This window comes from Humulus lupulus, chromosome 1 (assembly GCF_963169125.1).
Source record: "Humulus lupulus chromosome 1, drHumLupu1.1, whole genome shotgun sequence".
NCBI classification, from domain to species: domain Eukaryota; kingdom Viridiplantae; phylum Streptophyta; class Magnoliopsida; order Rosales; family Cannabaceae; genus Humulus; species Humulus lupulus.
In genome coordinates, this window is record NC_084793.1 from 131,948,222 (window position 1) to 131,969,376 (window position 21,155).

At 35.7% G+C, this 21,155-nt stretch overlaps 2 protein-coding genes across 2 annotated transcripts; both read right to left on the reverse strand.

Moving 5' to 3' along the window:
- Window positions 1–17,822: 17,822 nt before the first annotated feature.
- On the reverse strand, window positions 17,823–19,055 carry LOC133818357 (uncharacterized). The gene is made up of 4 exons (XM_062251187.1): window positions 18,957–19,055; window positions 18,437–18,610; window positions 18,251–18,355; window positions 17,823–18,164 (listed from the first exon to the last, which is right to left on the reverse strand). Exons 1-4 carry the CDS (start codon window positions 18,995–18,997, stop codon window positions 17,957–17,959), a joined length of 528 nt encoding a protein of 175 aa, XP_062107171.1. The 5' UTR covers window positions 18,998–19,055; the 3' UTR covers window positions 17,823–17,956.
- A 207-nt stretch (window positions 19,056–19,262) lies between these two features.
- On the reverse strand, window positions 19,263–20,498 carry LOC133822027 (uncharacterized). Its single transcript, XM_062254227.1, has 5 exons — window positions 20,412–20,498; window positions 20,221–20,331; window positions 20,029–20,141; window positions 19,726–19,946; window positions 19,263–19,279 (listed from the first exon to the last, which is right to left on the reverse strand). The coding sequence occupies exons 1-5, from the start codon at window positions 20,466–20,468 to the stop codon at window positions 19,263–19,265; spliced, it is 519 nt and encodes a 172-aa protein (XP_062110211.1). The 5' UTR covers window positions 20,469–20,498.
- Between the last annotated feature and the right edge of the window lie 657 nt (window positions 20,499–21,155).

Here is a 21,155-nt window from a genome sequence, read left to right on the forward strand (position 1 = left end):
TAATAATGTGGTCTCGACAATTATCACATATATCAGTACAGTTATGCCCATAATGGCCAAAATTACAATTATGCCTTTCTAACCTAATCAGGGCCTACATGCATACTAATACACATAGTCATGCATCTCAAATATTCAAATAGTCATATAACATGCTTTAAATAATAATCATGCATTTACTCATTAAAGTCACACATAATTCCCATTATGCTCTCTAGTCCCACTAATCAAGGCCCTTAAGCCTTATTAGCGAATTTGGGTCGTTACAACTATCCCCTCCTAATGAGAATTTCGTCCTCGAAATTTACCTGAACAATTCGGGATACTGATCCCACATCGTTGTCTCAAGCTCCCAGGTCGCCTTCTCGACCTTACTATTCCTCCACAACACTTTAACAAGAGGAATCGTCTTATTTCGCAATACTTTATCTTTTTGATCCAAGATCTGAACTGGTTGCTCTTCATAAGCCAAATCTATCTGTAACTCCAAATCTTCATACCTCAATACATGGGTCACATCTGAGACGTACTTCCGAAGCATAGAAACATGGAATACGTCATGAACCCTAGATAACGATGGCGGCAAAGCTAATCTGTAAGCCACCTGACCAATCCTTTCCAGGATCTCAAAAGGTCCAATGAATCTAGGGCTTAGCTTGCCCTTCTTTCCAAACCTCCTCACCCCTCGCAATGGTGAAACTCGGAGAAAGACGCGGTCCCCAACCTGTAACTCCACGTCCCTACGCTTAGGATCAGCGTAGCTTTTCTGTCTGCTCTGAGAAACAAGCATTCTAGACCGGATCTTCTCTATAGCTTCACTTGTCCTCTAAACCATACCTGGCCCCAAGTATCTTCTCTCACCCATGTCATCCCAATGAATGGGTGATCTACACTTCCTCCCATATAACATCTCATAGGGAGCCACTCCAATCGTCGATTGGTAACTATTATTGTACGAAAATTCAATCAACGGAAGATACTTACTCCATGAACCCTCAAAATCAATCACACATGCTCTGAGCATATCCTCTAATACCTGGATCGTCCTCTCAGACTGTCCATCATTCTGAGGATGAAAGGCTGTACTAAACTTCAACTGAGTCCCCAAAGCTTTCTGTAAACCACCCCAAAACTTGGAAGTGAAGATAGGATCCCGGTCTGACACTATAGACTTAGGAACCCCATGGAGACGTACGATCTCCCTCACATAAAACTCAGCATACTGATCCACGGTATATGTCAACCTCACTGGAAGGAAATGGGCTAACTTGGGGTATCTATCCACTATCACCCACACCGAGTCATGAAGTCCTACTGTCCTGGGTAAGCCTCCCACAAAATCCATAGTAATGTCCTCCCATTTCCATTCAGGAATACCCAAAGGCTGAAGCAACCCTGCCAGTCGCTGATGCTCAGCTTTCACCTGCTGACAGGTTAAGCATCTGGCAACGTACTCTACCACATCCTTCTTCATCCCGGGCCACCAATACAAAGTCCATAGATCCTGATACATCTTTGTGGTACCCGGATGAAGTGAGTACAGCGTCGTATGAGACTCATCCAGTATCTCACGTCTGATCCCCTCATCATCTGGAACACAGATCCATCCCTGATACCGAAGCAAACCAACCTCAGATATAGAATAGTCCTTAGCTACTCCCGCTAAGACATCCTCCCTAACCCGAGGCATCTGGTAGCTCCATCTCTTCACGTGAAAAAGGATGAGCAGAAGATTCATATATAAGAAATAATTAGTCAAAGTAATGTAAAGACAAAAAAATAGAAAGGACCATACTATTCGAGCTAGGGGAGGAATCTACTACGATCAACTCAGGGTTATGGACTGGGCTAGGCATAACCTCCAATTCTTTGATTAATGGAGGAGGGGGAGAGTCTAAAATTATTACCTCCTGAGTCCTAGGGCGTTCGGGTTCTTCATTGGGGCTGGACTCATCCATGTACTACCTAAAATAGGGGCGTTTATACCCCGACGCAAAGAAGGCCAGTTCCTATGGTTTGTCCCATACTTCTCAAAAATGGAGGACCTAAAATGGAAAGTGTTGTCAACCACAATGGTACATTTGGGGTAGCTATTATCATAGCATACCACCAAATGATCCACACACTGAAGGAGTGTTGTGTTTGGATCTGGGTCAGTAGGGTGGTGACTAATGAGCTCGTTGGGGTTTAAGCAAACTAGCTTAAATATTCTAGCAACCCGATCTAACTCTCCAAATGGGTTACCTTGGCCGGGAGGCCAGCTACTGCCCCGGATGACGCTTGCTTTGTATTAGGACCTTGTGCAAAAGTGATGCCACGTCTTCTTCCTCCTCAATGTCTTTAATGGTTATCTTGAGAAAGGGGGACCTTGGGGATAACAGGAAGAGGACCACGGGTCCTGAGAACCAGCATTTGGACCTTGTTGATCATGTTGCAGGACAACATGGTGGCATCGTTCACAAATTAATGGAAGTTTTTCCCCTTCGGAGGAATACTAGATAAAGTCTCATATTGACCGCCAAGGGTCTCAGACCGCCCTGTCCTCGTGAATATAGTTGCACAAGGAATGAACTCTGTTAGAATACTTAAACAAAAAAAATGTCAAATTGATACGAAGGTTCACGTGTTGAATTCATAATGATAGAAGACGTACGAGGGCGGTTGAGGTATCGGTGCTCGCAGTTCTTGAACCCATTGTCACTTGGGTGGCTAGGGAGCTCGATGATGGATGCTGAGTTGGGAAAGCGAGTAAGGTAGCAAAAGCCATCACTTCGCCCGTTCTGATCAGGACTGACCTTGAGGCCGAAAAAATACATAATATCTGCCGGAGTGGGGACCTCCCACTCGTGCCTTAGAAACATATATTTTAACCCCGCAAAAAGTCGATATGAGTTTGGCAGGAGCTAGAATGGAGCCAGTTTGACGTAGTTTGGGAAATCTATGAAATACTGGTCTAATGGGGGGAATGCACCTACCTTTAACTGCTCATCAGTCCAAGCCCCATAGTCATCTTGGAGAGGGGTGCAGCTCTGCTCTCCTTCCAACAGAGGTCGAGCAAGGGGGCCTTCAACTCCCATCTCAATCCTATGGCTCAGCACGATCTTGTTAACATTCCCCTATGTCGTTATCCGAGACACTATGTGCTCTGCCTTGAAGAAAGCATTGGGGTCAACAACAAGTTCCCTCTCCTCAATAGGGCCAAAATGAAGAATTGGAGAGTCAGACGTCACTTGTTTGCCCTTGTTCTTTCTCTGAACAGAGGAGCTCGCGATGTTTTTCTTTTGGGGGGGTGGGGGGGGGCATGATCTAGCTCGCCTGACGACAAAGCGACCTAAGACAATTACTAGCTACGACAATAAAAGGTATGGTGATCTGAGGGTTTAAGTTGTTTACTTTTGGTGATTTAAAACTTACGCTAGCTAAAGATGTGTCATAACATCAACAGGCGGTTCCACGCTTGGTCCTAGGCCACACGCTTTGAGTTTGTGAAATTCCCTGATACTTCGGGATTTGTGTGTCAGACTTATTAGACCCACTACTTTCTTTTGAAAGCGGTTTAATGCAAAACCGCTTAAGGAATCGTGACCCTTAAGCTACCTAGAACCAAACCTAAAACCCTTTTGACTTATACATCCATACAAGTATTCTAGTCGATTTACCAGTGACATTTTCTTTGTAAAACCCATAAAAGTTGCCTAGTTTTATGAATACCTTATTTTTAAACAAGCCTAGACTAATCCATTTAGCCTAAACAAAATCCTATTTAAACTCAAACATAGCCTAAGAGATATTGAACAAAGAATGTTCTCTAAAGTAAAAAACTCACTGGAAAATAAAAAATTTAAAGATTCAAACCAGATGAGGAAATATTTACAGTTAATATGTTCGTTCAAGGAAAATGTCAAGACGTACACAGAAAGCTCCTTGAAAGCTTCTGGAAGTCTGATTAGGACAACTCGAGATCTAGAGGCCAAGATTAAATGAGCCATATGGCGACAAAAAGTTGACAGGACAGTTGTTACAGTCCTCAAAACTCGAACGGACGCTAATTACAGACGACCACGTGTCCACCACTCGAGTAGTAGGCAGGCACGATTTTACATGGCAGAAGCCTAAAAGCCCCTACTATGCATGTCAGAAAGTGATGACATCAAGCTTGAGCAGGAGATTGGGGGGGGGGGGGGGGGGAATGTTGTACCCTAAAAATTAGCACGAGTTTAATTACTCAGCTCGGGGTACAGTAATAAAGTAGAACCTCTGGTTAGTAATCATGTGAGTAGCTCTAGTTGGGACTTGGCAATACGACATACATGTTATTATCAGACCGCCTCTTAGGATGACAGTCTAGTTTGAGACATTTAGTGGCCAGATCCCCCTTCTGGGCTCTGAAGTTAATCCGAGCTAAGATTCGAATAATCTTTAATCACCAGCTCAATGAAGATATTTAGCTTGTGGCAACCTGTTCAAAATGCATATTGAAGGATCCCAAGAGATTTGGAGGTTCTTTTTACGCTCATTAATGCACAGACTATAATGCATATTTGTCATTTATGATCCGAGATAGCAGGAGTATATTCTATTCTGTTATCAAATCATATCCCAATTTAAATGAGAATAATCTGTATTAAATGTATACAATATTTATGCACACGGTTACCCAAACTTGTCCAAGAAATTCCACAATAAATTTCTGGAATAATGGACAGGGAAGGGGATGAAAACTCTATAGAAATTATGAGAGAAAAGCAATAACATTGTCTCGTGGACTAGGTGGATATTAACCACTGAACCACGTAAAAGTTGTGTGTGTGCGAAAGGGTTCTTATAAATTCATTACGTTTTACAAAGAAGCACTAATCTCTACATTAGATTTCTAAATCTACTATTGGCGAAAAACCACGTCAACACTCATTATACTAAGAAACCTGAACGAGGGAATCAAAAGATCCAATAAACACAAACACGAGTTCATGAATACTCAATATTTAGACTGGTCTACAAATGATCATCAATTATGATAAGAATCAAATCTTTAAGTCAAATGGAACATTTATAAAGATAATTAATTCTTATCGGTCCTGTCTTATATAATCTCTATTATATACAACACATTGACTAAGATGTCTATCTAAATCAGTTATCTGAATCTAGATCACTTGCATCCCGTATGCTTAGTAAACCGCACTAGTAACCATTCAGTAAAGATTCTTTACTTTAATATGTTACTGACTATTTTATTAATTATATATGATCTTAATTCTCTCGTACATATACAAAATCATATTCTCATGAATGAATAAGGAACTTTCTTAATATTATCATATAATTAATTCAAACAATAATTATAATATTCAAATATAATGAAATAGTTCTTTTTATTTAATTCAATAAAATGTCTTCACCTACTTTTTGGGCATCCTTCCTAACAAAATATAGGGGTCGATCATGTATTCACGAAAAACACAAGAGCCAAAATGGTATTTTCCCTTTATTTAATTAAAACTAACACTTAATTAAATAACTGTTTATGTCATCTTTTTAATTTAGTTGAATTTAAATAATTAAAGAATCAATCTCAAATAATTATTTATACTTAAGATAAAATATTAACAAACTAAAAGATATTTTATTTTTTTAATAAAAATAAAATAAGATATTTAATTAAATTTTAAGTTCAAATAATTTAAAATAGTAATTAAAAAAAGATTTATCCACAAAATTAGGTTCTATAGTTTTTGGGCACAAAGTGTGGTGCCCTAGGGTTAGGGCTAGCGACACAAGGGCATAAGCCAAGGCTCGGGTAGCCTTTGCATGGTGGCTAGCGCAGGGACTAAGCACCAAGAGTGTAACGTCTCGTAAAATCTCTTAACGTAATTTGCTGAAAAACATAACCATTTATTAAAATAAGATAATAAAAAATCCATATAAAAAAACTTTTCAAAACATGCAAGAGTTCAGAAGTATGCGCATACTTAAAAGTAAATTACAATGTCATAATTTTAAAACATTCAACAAGCCCAAAATAATTTCTTAATTATCATATGGGTTCTAGTCCCAAAACATAAATTTCCAAAAGGTGGATCCACATGTACATCCTCCCAGATAAACTCCAGTGCTCACTAATCCACTTTGCTTTTGAGCTTATCTACAACACAAAACAACTAGGTAAGCAAAACGCTTAGTAAGAAAAACTTAACAATCATAACCACATAAACGAAGCAAGAACTTATATAACTATAACTAGGCAAATAATCAACCAGGAATAGGATTCTGATGAAACCGAACCCTAACATACAATTTAAGAATGTGCGAACGTCTTGACAAACTTATGGTCATGCCTTATAACAAACATTTATATCCTGAAAGTACACCTGCACACTGAAAATCCCAGAGCATACATACAATCTTAACTGGTAACATACATACTTACATACTTAGTCATATCATGACATACATACTTACTTAGTCATTCGTATCATAACATACATACTTACTTAGTCATTCATATCTTAACATACATACTTACTTAGGCATTCATATCTTAACATATTTGATCATATCTTACCATAGTGTCAACTAGTTACACCGGTTACCCAGACTCCTAGAAGAATTCGGAATACTTTCTTAGTCATATAGATTTTATTCCGGAATTAACATACTTACGTGTCACGGGATTTAACCGTACTCTTATGTCCAGGTTTTAAACCGGAATTCTTACATGCTGTGGTGGTCAATCGACCTTAGTCACATAGTCATTAGTGGCGAACTAGTTTCTTACTTATGAGTCCCGGAGTTTAACCGGACTCTTATGTCACGGGTGTTAAGCTAGACTTCGTACATATTGCAGTGGCCAACTGACCTTAGTTAGATAGTCATTGGTGGTAAACCAGTTTGTTACATAGTTCCCTGGTAGCTAGCCGGAGTTCGTAGTCATCGCTGTGGCTAGCCGGAGTTCTTACCTTACTCATGAGTATGCGAAACCTCTAGGGCCACGGTCTTGAGTAAACCTGGTAAGACTAATTCAAATTATTAGCTTAAAACTTATTTATCTGAACGAGTCAGTAATGTATTTTAACCAAACATATCATAAGTTGTCTTACCCAGATTCCTTAGCGCTTTCTTGTGGAAATATTCTATCAAGAAGCAAGCCTTCACGCTTAGACGTCCTCTTACGAAAATTTATCGTCTTCTATCATTTACCAAAATACCACTTATTGATATGTTTCAAATAATATCTAACAATGTTATATCGTTCGCTTAAAGTTTCTAAAACCCAAACTCTCATTCTTACCCATAACCTAAGATCTCTATTTATGTTATTTTGGAAAAGAAGGGCAATTGGACCCTTAACTTATAGAATGGTAAAAATCAACTTTTCATTATGGTTCAAAATTGCTACCTTTCAATTTTTAGGGCAAACTTAGAAAATTTATTTCTCGTAAACCGTAACACATTTTTCTCTCAAATTTTACAGGAGTTCTTGTACACATCTTAACTAATTCCCTTAAAAATTTTATAATTTTTGGGATGGCAAAAAGCATTCTTATTTTTAATGCAATCTGGGCAGTGCCTGCTGCCCAGAAGTTTTTCCCAGTTTTTATGGTAACTTTGAAAATTTATTTTTCTTACACTGTAGCCTAGTTCTTTCTGAAATTTTACAAGAATTTGTATACATTTCTAAATTATCTTCCTCCAAATTTCATAATTTTTGGAATTATAAAACTTACCAATTGTTTAAAGTCATCTGGGCAGTGCTTGCTGCCCAGAAGTTTTGTTTCTAGATTCTAGGGAAAACTTTGAAAATTCATATCTCTTGTACGGTAACATATTTTTCGCCAAATTTTTACGGTGATCCGTATACAAGTTTATTTAAACACCTTACAAAATTTCAAATCTTTTTTATTAGTTAAACTTGTTCAAAAGTCAAAACAATCTGGGCAGTGCATGCTGCCCAGAAATTTTCCAGATTGCATCAAAATGCCAAAAAGTTCATAACTTAGGTTTGAAAGACCTTTTTTCAATTTTCCAAAGCCTAAACTCAAGTGCTTATCTAGACATATGCAACCATTGGAAGTCAGACCATGAAAACGTTCTACACATTCTAGCAAAAATAAACACAACTAGCAAAACTCTAGCCACATGCATGCATGCAAATCAACCAATCTAACCCTCAAGCATAAAATAAACTTCAAAATCCAACAAAAGAACATATACAACCAGATCTATCATCAATAACCAAAAACAACTCAAAACCAACCAAGAATCTACCTTTGATTTTTCTAGCTAAGTTTCCCTTAGCCTTTCAAACTTCCTCCTTATGTTCTATACACTAAAACTGAGCCCCAAGGTTCCACATGCAGATTTTTAAAAAGGAAATGTTAGGGTAGAAGTGGAGATGTGTGGAAAATTGCAAAAACTTTAAAATCTTTACCTTTGTTCTCACTACAACATTAACAAGCTTCAAATCTTTGAGATCCTCCTATAACCACCACTCTTGAACCCTAGAATACAAGATCCATGCCATGCATGGACATTAGAATCACATTCATGTATAGTGAAACCCCTTAGGATTTCGGGTTTGAAAGAAAAAGAGATGGAAAGAATGTACTAGGTTCGAAACTTACACTTGCCTAGTGTGCTCTTGAGTTTTCTTTGTTCTTTCAATGGAGAGTGAGAGCTCTTGCTCCTTGGAGAGAAAAATGGCAGAAAATGGAGAGGGAAGAGAGACCTCTCAGTTTTGGGGAGGGAAATGAAGAGAGTTTCTCTTTTTGTTTTCTTGAGAAAAAGAAGGAAATAAAAAAAATGATTGGTGTGTAAGAGGAATGATTGGAGTTAAGCCAATGAGTGGGTGAGGCTCTTACACTTCCTAGGGTAGGTGTCCTAGGCTCTTGAGAACCCTAGTCACAGCCTTGACCGTCCCCCGTGCTCTCTCTCCTCCCTTGGAAAAGACCTTAATGCCCTTGCTCCTTTTACCCCTCCCCTTAGACACTCAATGGCCTTTTGATAATTTTACTTATCTAAAAAAAAATTCCCTAAAATTTTACCCTATTGCTTTTAAATATCACCAACCCTAATTAATTAAATTAATGTGACCCAAAATACATTTTTCACAAAGCACATAATTTTTGTACTTTTACTCAAATTGATTAAAATTCCCTTAGAGGATCAGGCAAGAATTTCTTATTCTTAAGCCCATTTGATTGAGATTCAAACCTCAATCATTTTTTCTTAAACTTATTGACTCGACTATAAAGTCTTAGTGCCAGACAAAATTAATATTTCTATGCCATAGTATTTCCTATTTAATTCATTTGAGATTTTTACCTGATTAGGGTTTTTGACCCGGTCCACGACCAAAAGTATTCGTTTCTAAAAAAACCGCACTTACCACAGCATGGCTAGCATTCAAACATAACAACTTCTTGTAACATAAAATGTTCCCATGACATAATACATAATACAGGGGATTGAAATATCCAAACTAGGGTTTACCGGGTCCATTAAACACAGGGTTTATAAAGGGCACAGGGGTGCAAAGCACTAGCGGCGCAGGGGCGCGGCATCTGCGACACAGAAGGCAGGCCCGGGTTGGGCGATGTGTGGAGGAGCCTGGGGCTCGCCTGGGCGATGCACAAGGGAGCAGGGGCTCACCTGGGCGATGCGTGCAACTGGCTAGGGAGGGCTCGAGCCACTGGCTTGGATGGTGGCTTGGACCCTCCTGTTCTTTGTGTGCATATTTTTTTTTAAATACATATTTCAAAAACAAAATTTACAAAAAATCCTATGCCCTTTATGGCTTACACAAGATCTAGAAATTCAAATTCCTAACCACATAGAACCATATAATTAACGATCCATCAGTCAACCATACATTGAAAAAACATATCCTTCCATTCAATATACATATCAACATACATATAACAAATGCAAGAAACCCACACAGAATTTAATATATATATATTGTTTGCATTAAAAGAGAAAATCAAAGATACAAAGCCAGAATGGACCCTTTTTAATAATTATTAGTTCCATCCAAAATCATACACACACACATATATCTATATTAAGTCAAATACAATCAGATTAGAAATTACCCCTTGTAGTCTATCAAATGTCCTCGAATCTTTTTGTATAAAATCAACGATCTTTTGATCCAAATTCTGAAATCTCACACCTTGATCTTCGAGACCAATCCTCAAACACACAAGGACATGTATGGGCATGTAGGATTCAAAAGGTTGATTTATGACTCTCTAGATGTACTCAACAGATGAGATCTAGAGAGGTTTTATAGAGAGAAGAGGAATTGAATAGTTTTCAGGTTTAAGAAAACTATGGCATCTATTTGAGAGAGATAGTCTGACAGTCTAGGAAAAGCAATGACCTTTTAAAGGTATCGCTTCTTTTCAGGTTTATAAAGATAATTAATTAATTTAATTAATCTTTATTTTATTAAAATAAAACTAATCAGTTATGACATTATGTAATTATTTAATTTAAATCATATATAATAAAGAATAATAAATTAAAACAAATTATTTGAAATTAAAAATTTAAATCTGAGGGATAGGAATTCCCTGTGTGTGGCGCCACACTCACTGTACAGTGAGTGTGTTGACCACACCATTAGGGTTATTCATAATTTTGTCACTTGTTTATTTTATTAATATATAAAACAATATATTTATCCTAAAATAAATATCAATTAATTTAAAATTAACTTTATCGTAAAATATCTGTTTTAAATAAATAAATAAATATCTTATTCTAAATAATACAATTGTTAATCTCTCTTTATATATTAATCCCAAAAAGAATAATATTTATTTTAAACTATAGTTTTTCAAAATAACAAACGATATAGTTAAATAATTAATCAATTGCCCATAACTATCACATAATTATTTCATTGCCCTCAAAAATTAATTCTGAAATTTCACTCTTTATGATTACCAACTTAATTATTCAAATTAAATAATTAATTGATGTACTGTTATAGAAATATTTAAATGGACACAAAAACTGTTTGAACAGAAACCAGATATGTTTAAGCAGTTTATCACCAGAAAGATAAAAGCGAACAAAAAGTAAAGAACACACGAAATTATACGTGAGTTCATCAATCTTTGCAGATTGCTACTAGTCCACGGGGCCACGCCCAGAGAATGATATATATTAGAAGAATATCTAAATGATTAAAAAACCAAATTGACTTATACAAATAAAGACTCCCTCTTGAATTTGTCGCAACTGTTGTAATCTAAACTCCTAATCAAATATCTGAAGTGCTAAGATCTTGAACTCGCTTCAAATCATAACACTTGTACTTTTCCTCCCGAAGAGTGACTCACAAGCAAGACTTCTCCCGAAGCTTGATGAACAATGTCCGAGTTTGTTCAACCTGCACAATTAGCACAAAGAAAAATAATACAGAAGTACACTGTAATAAACCACTAAGAACTTGTTGGACTCAAGTTCTTCACACAATAAAAAACTCTCTCTAAAACTTGAAAAATATTTGGAAAATAATACACCAAGAGAGATGATAAAAACCAATGACCTAAGGATGACTATATACCCTTTAGAATCCCTTTAGGTCGTGGAAAACAAATCAGAAACCAATCAGCCAATAAATTAGAATCTGTTCAAACAGACTGGTAATCCGTTCAAACAAATTCATTGAACTTGGACAGTTTTTAAACCCAATTTCCTTAAATAAATAAGGAAACAATATATTATCTCTGCAATCTGTAAACGGTTTCTAGCCAAACAAATCAGATCAAAAAATAAATACCAATAATTTCCATATATACAAAAGTTAAGACAAGATAATCTTTTATAGGAAATTATATATTTATTTTATTAACATATATAGAATAATCTGATTTAGAAAACATTTCACACCAATCCATTTCGAAAATACCACACAATATATTTCGTAAATACATCTTTAATTAATTTTGTCAATTTTATCAAATATGCCATTAAAAAGATTTTACAATCTCCCCCTTTGGCAATTTGATAGACAAAATTAATTAAAAAAAAAACCTGTAACACAAATGTTAGTGACAGTAAAGAGAAAAAACTCCCCCTGCAAACATGCATTAACTTGTAAGAAACATATAAAGAAACTAAGACTTAACTCCCTCTCAAAATAAGAAGGTCCAGAGTTAAAGAAAACAACAAACAAAGCAGTTTTTGGAGGTATCTACTCTCCCCCTTTGTGTCTTTAAAAGAAGCCAAAGAAACATAATGCAAAAATAAAGACAATAATCCTATGACAAAGAAAGAATCAATGTTCTTAGGACAAAAGACATAAAAAAAGGAAAAATAAATAGCTGGATCCTTGGACAGAGTTTGGACAGCATCCCAAAATAGAATGTTACATTCCTTCAATTGTCATCACTCGAGCAGCCAAAGAATCAACAAAGGCTCGAACAGCAGCTAGTTCTATAGCAACAGGTCCTGAATCTGTGGGAATAGAGGAGGATTCAAGAGGAATGTCATCCGAGGAAAACTTTAGAGATTGAGGCTTGGCTTTCTTGGTTGATGGAGCATCAGCGGCTTCAGTAGTTGGAGCAGAGGCTTTGTAGGAAGCAACAGTAGTTAGAGCCACCAAGTCTTCTTGATCACGCTTGAGATCTTTTTTCTGCATACTCAACACTTTATAAATAACTTGAGGAAAAGGAATATTCAAGTTTCTCCTATTACCTTTTCGAAATCCAATGATTTGATCATAGATAAACATAGCCAAGTCTATACCAATTTCGGTCCCCACTTTGTACAAAAAGGAAGCCATGTCAAATGAGATAGTTGCGGTGTGAGAAGTTGGTTTCCAATTCGTTGTGGAAAACTTATGGAGAACAGCATAAGTGTAGGTGAGATTGGTGCCTAGATGACTGTATTAGGTGGCCATACCATTTTTTCCCTACTAATTCAGTGATAACCTCATCCTTGTTAAGAGAGGCAAGATCATCATCATCCTCAACATCAAGAGGAAGATGCAAAGCATGTGCAATATCTTGTGGAGAAAAAGAGAACCAATGGCCCCTAACATACACTTTATAATACAGAGGAGATTTAGGGTCAATAATTTCATTAGTAAGATTGGCATAGAATTCCTTGACTATTCTATCCACAAAACCAATAAATTTAACCAAAGAACCTGTCCATTTTCGATCTTGAAGCATTGTTAGCACACCATAAGGACGATGATCACTCAAGACATAATTTCTCTCAATGAGAAATTTCCGTTGAGCATAGAGCACCATATCACGAGCATTGTCATTATAACAAAAAATAGAAGAATGAGGTTTGAAATTAACACCTGAGAGTCTTGGAGATGGTGTAGAATCAGAGATAGGTCTCTTGCCTTTAGCCTTGGATGACAATGGAGTTGCAACTGGCTCTGTGTCAGATTTGGCTTCTTGTTCAGTAGGGACAACGTCTTCTTGTTCTGGCTCATTAGACTCTGCCTCTGATTCAACATTGTCAAGAACAGATTCATCAGATAAGGTGGTATCATGGGTGTCTTCAGACTCGGATTTTGCTTCCTTGGGTTCAGATTCAGAGGAAGACGGAGAAGGGGGATAAGCCTTCAATCTTTTCTTGGCAGCAGTCAAGGGGAAAGAAGACGAGTCCAACCCCAATTTTCTTTTTGGAGCCACAGAGTTTTTCTTGGACTGGCTCGGCTTCATGGGCAGCTTGAGTAACCCAGCAGCAGCATCTTTGGAAGAGGATGAAACAGATTTGGATTTTTCCCTAGCCGCCAGAGACAATTCAATCAGAAAAGGAGATTGGTTCTTGGTTCTTTGCTCGAAAGGGCACCACCACTTCAGATGGTGGTGCATTGTTGACAATATCAGCCGTGATATCTGGACACACCATGGGGTATTCAATAAAGAGAGAGAACACCTTCTTGTATGCCTTGGATTTGGGAGTTTTCCCAACAGATGCCGTTGGTGCTAGAGCAGATGGAGGCGACGGAGAGGGCAACTTCCTGGATTGAGTCACAGGGGTCTTCTTAGAGGAAGCTCCATGAGTTTTCACCATTGTTCCTTCTTTGAAAAGCAGCAAACACTTACAAAAAAAATGAGAAAAAAATAAGAAGAAGAAGAAGAGGCTTAGAGGGAATGTGGATGAGGAGAAAGTGGGTAAGTGACAAGCTTTTTAAGGACAGAACTTTCCCATTTAAGACACCCACGATAAAAAGAGGTTTCCCTTTTTTTTTTTTGTTTATTTAAAAAATAAAAGGAAACAAACCTTATTACAATGATCAAGATAACAAACTTACACCTTTTTGTTGATTTTATTTTATAAAAGGAAATAAAATAAATAGAGAATATCAACACTAAAAAGGTAACCAAAACCCCACACGATCTTCCTATTGAACTTTTCCCTTTTTATATATTTTTTCTTTATTAAATGAAAAGAGATAATTGAGGAAAACAAAAAAAAGGACAAGAATACAAACTATACTCCTACACGATCAGATGTGATCTCTCCCATTTATTTGTTTTTTAAAAAAAATGCTAAACAAAGTACAAAACAATAAAGAGACAAATCATGGTATTCCAAATAGAGTAAGTGGACAAAATAAATTCCTTGGAGACAAAGACTATATTAAATCACACAAAATAATGCACAATTTCACAAATTACCACAAAGATTCGATCCACCATGAATTTCCTTGTTAATCAAATATATATATCTATATAAAAATGCACAAAAATAAAACCCAATCGAAAATATCTGCTTTGATCAATGAGAGGCATCTTGAAAAGAATAGAATCAAGCAACTAAAAATAAGTGTTAGTGTATACCATGGATAAGAACACTTGTGAAAATGAAAAAATTAGAAAGAATATTCGAGAGAAATAATGCACAATTCAGTCACAGACACATATTCATAAGTTAATCAATCAACATGTACGAGTCTTACACATCATTTTTTTTTTATAAATTGTGTACAATTTTTCTTGCATAGTTTCAAGCATAAGTGTGTGACAGTGTATGCAAGGGAACATTGCCCAATGACAAATAAATCTTTTTTGAAATTTTAAATAATTGTAACCCATGAAGATGTTGTCACACTACACTAGTGGTAGCCCTTTTCTATGGTAGAGTATCCTCTTCATAACTCCAAATTACAAAGTTCCAACTTACTCAAAAGATGGCTTTCACACACTGATGTAGGTAGCTCTATTCTTGCACAGGAGCTTGAAACAATGCTACACAAAAGGAAGCTCAAACATTAAACATTGATTGATTGACTAGAATATGCCTAGGAGGAATTTATTTTATTTTTTTTCTCAAGAATATACATCTAAAATCTCATAAACACAAGTCAGATTATCTAGCTTGACACACAACAAAATTTTCAAATTAATTGACAATTTTCTTAAACTTAAACAACACACATTTGATCAAGAGAACAACACAATAACAAGTAAATTTAAAGAGAACAAACCCCCAAAGATTTTTGGAGGAAATCAAAGCAAACCAAATCAAGAGCTTTAGTGAAAAGATCAACAATCTGTTTATGTATTTCAATATATTCCAAGATAAGAACTTTATTTTCAACTAATTCTCTTATGAAATGATGACGAATATCAATATGTTTAGTACGTGAATGTTGCATAGGGTTTTTTGAAATATTAATTGCACTTGTATTATCACAAAAAATAGTTAAAATGTCAAGATCAAATCCATTATCCATCATCATTTGTTTCATCCACAAAAATTGTGCACAACAACTTCCTGCTGCAATGTATTCAGCCTTAGCTGTTGAGAGAGAAATAGAATTTGTTTCTTGCTGTGCCAAGAAACTAGATTATTTCCCAAGTAGAAACATCCTCCACTAGTGTTTTTTCTGTCATCAGTGTTACTGGCCCAATCAGCAACACTAAAACATACTAGATTTGAGTTAGTTTCTTTTGAATACCAAATACCATAATCAACAGTCCCATGAACATATCGAATGATTCTTTTGATAGCTGCAACATGAGACTCCATAGGATTTCCTTGGTATCTGGCACACACACCAACACTATAACTCAAATCAGGTCTACTAGCAGTGAGATCAAGAAGACTACCAATCATGCTCCAATACAGTGTAGGATCAACTTTAACAACATTTTCATCTTTGGATAGCTTCACATTTGTTCCCATTGGTGTTTTGGCAATCTTTGAACTTTCAAGTCCAATTTTTTTTACCAAGTTCTTAGCATATTTGCTTTGAGAAACAAATGTGCCTTCATCTAACTGCTTGACTTGCAAACCTAAGAAATAGGTCAATTCTCCCACCATGCTCATTTCAAAATCCTCTTTCATTTGTTTCACAAATACCTGCACCTCATTGTGAGAAGTAGAACCAAACACAATATCATCAACATAAATCTGAGCAATAATTATGTTAGATTTAATATTTTTGATAAATAAAGTTTTATCTGCTCCACCCCTTTTGTATCCATGAGAAACAAGAAATTGAGTGAGTCTCTCATACCAAGCCCAAGGGGCTTGCTTCAAACCATAAAGAGCTTTCTCCAATTTGTAAACATGATCAGGTGCATGGGGATCTTCAAACCCTTTGGGTTGTTCAACATATACCTCTTCATTCAAGATCCCATTAAGAAATGCAGATTTAACATCCATTTGGAACAACCTGAAACCAATCAAACAAGCAATAGACAATAATAATATAATTGATTCAAGTCTTGCAACAGGTGCAAATGTTTCGTCAAAGTCTATTCCTTCCACTTGTGTGTACCCTTGTGCCACTAATCTTGCTTTATTTCGCACAACTGTACCAAATTCATCAGATTTATTCTTGAAAATCCATTTTGTACCAATAATATTGGTATGCAATGGTCTTGGCACAAGAATCCACACTTTGTTTCTAAAAAATTGTTCCAATTCCTCCTGCATAGCTTTAATCCAGTTTTCATCAGTTAAAGCTTCTTTCACATTTTTAGGCTCAAGTAAAGATAGGAAACAAACAAATTGAACAACATTACTAAACCTTCTTCTTGTGACTATACTGTCTTTTGGATTTCCAAGTATTAAATCTGCTGGATGATTTAATTTAACTCTGGTTGATGGCTCCTTTTGGACTTCATCCGAAATAATTTCTGGAAATTCCTTTTCTGTCTATCTAGAATCTGTTTCATCGAATTCGTGATCTGTTGGAACAGACAGACCAGATGTTGCAACAGTAGTATCACTGACAAAAGCTTCTTCATGTTTTTCAGTAGGTTCATCAATAAACCTATCAATTTCTTCTTCAGTAGGAAACTCAGAAAGATCCATGACATCATCAATAACAACGTTAGCTGACTCCATTACAGTTTGGGTTCTCATGTTATCACTACTACAAAAAAGGCCTTTCTCTGCGGTTTTTTTACTCAATACACTGCGGTTTTCGAGAGTATTGAAAAGTGCAGTGTATTCGACCGCAGAGAAAAGTGTTACGCAAACCGCGGAGAAAAGCTACACTTTTCTCTGCAGTTGTAGTAAGCCAACCGCGGAGAAAAGAAAGCTTTCTCTGCGGTTGTAATAAGCAAACCGCGGAGAAAAGAGCTTAATAAAAAAAATAAATTTCAATTTCGGTTGATAACCCAGCATTTTTATTTCTAAAAAGAATTAATTTTCAATTTTAATTATAAATAATTATTTTCAATAGTATAACTAATTTGTTAAATTGTTATATATACATTTCATATCTAATACAAAATAATTGGCTAGTAATGAATCAAAGACTTTAATCATTCTAACCAATATAAGTTAGCACTTTAATCTTACATACATACAAAAATTTAGATTTCATAAACAAATGGCATTAATCTAGCTAACCAATCACTTTGTAGTGGTAGTAGATCCTCTTTGACATTGAATTGCTTTTTGTCAAACCACTGCAAAATTGAAAAGTTAATATAGATTAGATAATTAAATACTATATCTAGTTTTTCTTAAGCAAAAAAGAGTTTAAAATATAACATACTTTCTTCTTGATAACTTCTGCTGGATTCGGTGCATTTACAAGATCATAAATGTATCTTAGTACATAATAACCACATTCATGACTTTCAGGTTGTTTTGGACAAGAACCTCTCACCAATTTTGTAAATGTACCGATGTATTCATTTTCCAAACATTGTGCGTATGCTCTACAAAAATTAAAATTAATTAAATACATATTATGCTCTCAACTTTTAAAAATTAATAATGCATACATTACAATTGAAGAACTTACTTTTCCATAACCTCCGTAATTATTGGTGGAGATTTATGATTTTTTAAAGGGTCCAAAATTATGGTCATCCCCCGCATCATCACGAGCACCAACATCCAATGTCGACTAAAATAATAATAAAATATAATTATTATAAAATTAAAATTTAACCATAGTAGTGATAATGTTTAAGTAGTTCGTTCTTACTCAACAATCCAAGGAATGAAATATATTTGGCCTCGTCTATCCATAGTCATCATCCATTTGGCTATAAGATCCACCGTATAGTTTTTACTTTCATCATTGCCAATAGAAAGATGTTCGGTGTCAAAAAATTTATATAATTGTCGTGAATTTGGGTGCATGCTTTCCCAAATGCATCTGTAGAGAATCAATCATTCATATTACATTTTCAATTAATAAATTAATATCGTAAAAAAAAAATTGGGCAGAGTTTCCTCTGTTTCTATAGCATATCCAAAATTATTAGAACCTATAAATTAAATTCAGACAAAGCATACAACAAACAACATGCATGTTCTCAACCATAAGCCACCGCAACACACAAAATTCGCAGAACCTACTTCACTAAGACACACATGTTCTCAACCTTCTGTTATCTCCGCAGCACACAATTTCATCTCAGAACTTACTTCACTACGGATGAATATCTAATATATTCAAACTCCTCTAATAGTTTGTAATGACATAACGGATTGATACATACCTCATACCAAACAGCATAGCTGAGGATCCAATATTATCCATGGAGGCTGCTTGATAAACGTCTTCCGAAGTGATGAAGATAGCCTCGCGTTCTCCTATAAACTCCAGGTCAATGGGAACTTGTACAACCCCATCTATTCCTTCATTGGAATAATACTCCTTCACTATAAATTTTAGACTCAGATCAATTTTGTCCCATTGGTTATCTATTAACCAATTTGAAGGTTCTGGTTAGGTTATTTCAGCGGGGATGACTACGTGAGTTCCAACTGATGATAAATGTGGGCTTCGTGATAGGGATTTGTGATTAGATGAAGATGGACCCTACATAATAGCATTAAACATATCAGTATAGTGTACCCATTTAAAAATAAAATTTAAATATCTAAGCAAATAATTTTATACCTGACAAGCGACAATTAAATTTTTAGGCCAAGGCAGGAATGTGTCTCGTGCGTCCCCAACATATCGTACGTTACCAAAGGGAATAGGGATCTCAGCTTCTTCTTGTAAGACATCTATAAGCCAAACCCTCGGAACTGAATCATCAAGTACATTTCCATGGACGGTAATTTGGCTACCCATGTTTGGTACAATGAGTACACCCTTAGCCACCACATTGTCAATATTATCAGAACACAAATAAACTTCATAGCTTGGTGGTGGCGGAGACTCATAAATTGATGATCCATCATCTTCATCAAAAGGATAGTCTTCGGTTTGATGAAAATGATCATCTGCGTTGGGGGCAGGTCGATAGACTTCATTACTTGTATTCTCATAATATTGCCCCTCATCAAATTGCCCTTCATCGTAGTATCCAAACTCATCGTTTTCCTCATTATATTCTTCATTTTGAGCTAATTCCTCTTCTGTGCTAAATTTATGTCTTTTTAGCTCTTCAATCTCAGCTTTTAGTCGAGCAATCTCCTCTCTTGCAGTCATTGTTTTATGTTTTTTTCCAAACATTTTGGAAACGGTCGCAGTGAACCTACAAAAAAAATCAATAAAGTCCATCAATAAACCAATCTAAATAATTCTTAAAAGAAAACAACTATTATAAATTATTATACCCGCCAGCTCGAACACGACCTGGGTGTTCTGGTGTCCCTAATGCTTGAGTCAAGATGTCATCTCGACCCTGAGCTGTAATTTCGCCACGAATCAATTTTTCTTTGACGTCCTCCTACTCAAGATATTATTTGGTTAAATTAGTTTATATAAATAAAAACAATATATTGATTCTTAAACCTTAGAAAACTTACTATCTTTTTGGCAATTTGTCGGTCTAGCTCTGTCACAAGAACTTTATTTTTTTCACGCGATCTAAGCCAAACTTGATACCTCTCTGGATTTTGAATATTTCGTTCTTTTTTCTGCATTGTACAAGATAATTATAGTTATATGTTGCGATAATATCAACCATTATTTAAACTATAATATCAAATATACTTACCAAATCTTCTCTTATATTAGCCATTCCTCTACGAGAGGTTCGATGCCTTGACTTCATTAGTAATGCACGTTTTTTTTGTTCTTGATGCACTATTTGAAAGTCTGGACTTAGACGACTAGTTACAAATTGTAACCATTCTCTCTCGTCAATTATATCGCTATACCTCTTTGGGGGAAATTTGAGTTCTTCCATCATACCCATTTCAGCCAAAGGTTTGATGTACTCGGTAGTGAGTTCACTTTTAAAATCTCTCATTATTTGACCAGCTTTTTTCAAAATCTCACATTTGAAGGTTTGAGGAATGTTGTGACCACCCTGAGAATATAATTAAGAAAAGTAATTATTAAATTTAGATATCACACATAAATAAATAAATAAATATCATAATGATAATTTCTTACAATGATATCCTCCCATAGACCATCTTTCAAATCTTGTGGGACCTTCCTCCAATAACCTGAGTTGATAGAAATCGTGGCTCGTACTCTAGATCCAAGATATGATATCATGTTTGTATACACATCACCTATTGGTTGTCCCAAATTGTTCCATTGAAGATTTTTCTTGATTCCTTTGGCTTTTTGTTGGGTCATGTAACTCATTCTTGTTTTACCACGACCTTGTTGTTTCTCTTTGTCATCTCTTTTATCCACCATCTGCATCACACAAATTACAAGTGTTAATGCATTATACAAATAAATAATCACAAGTGTTAATGCATTATACAAATAAATAATCACAAGT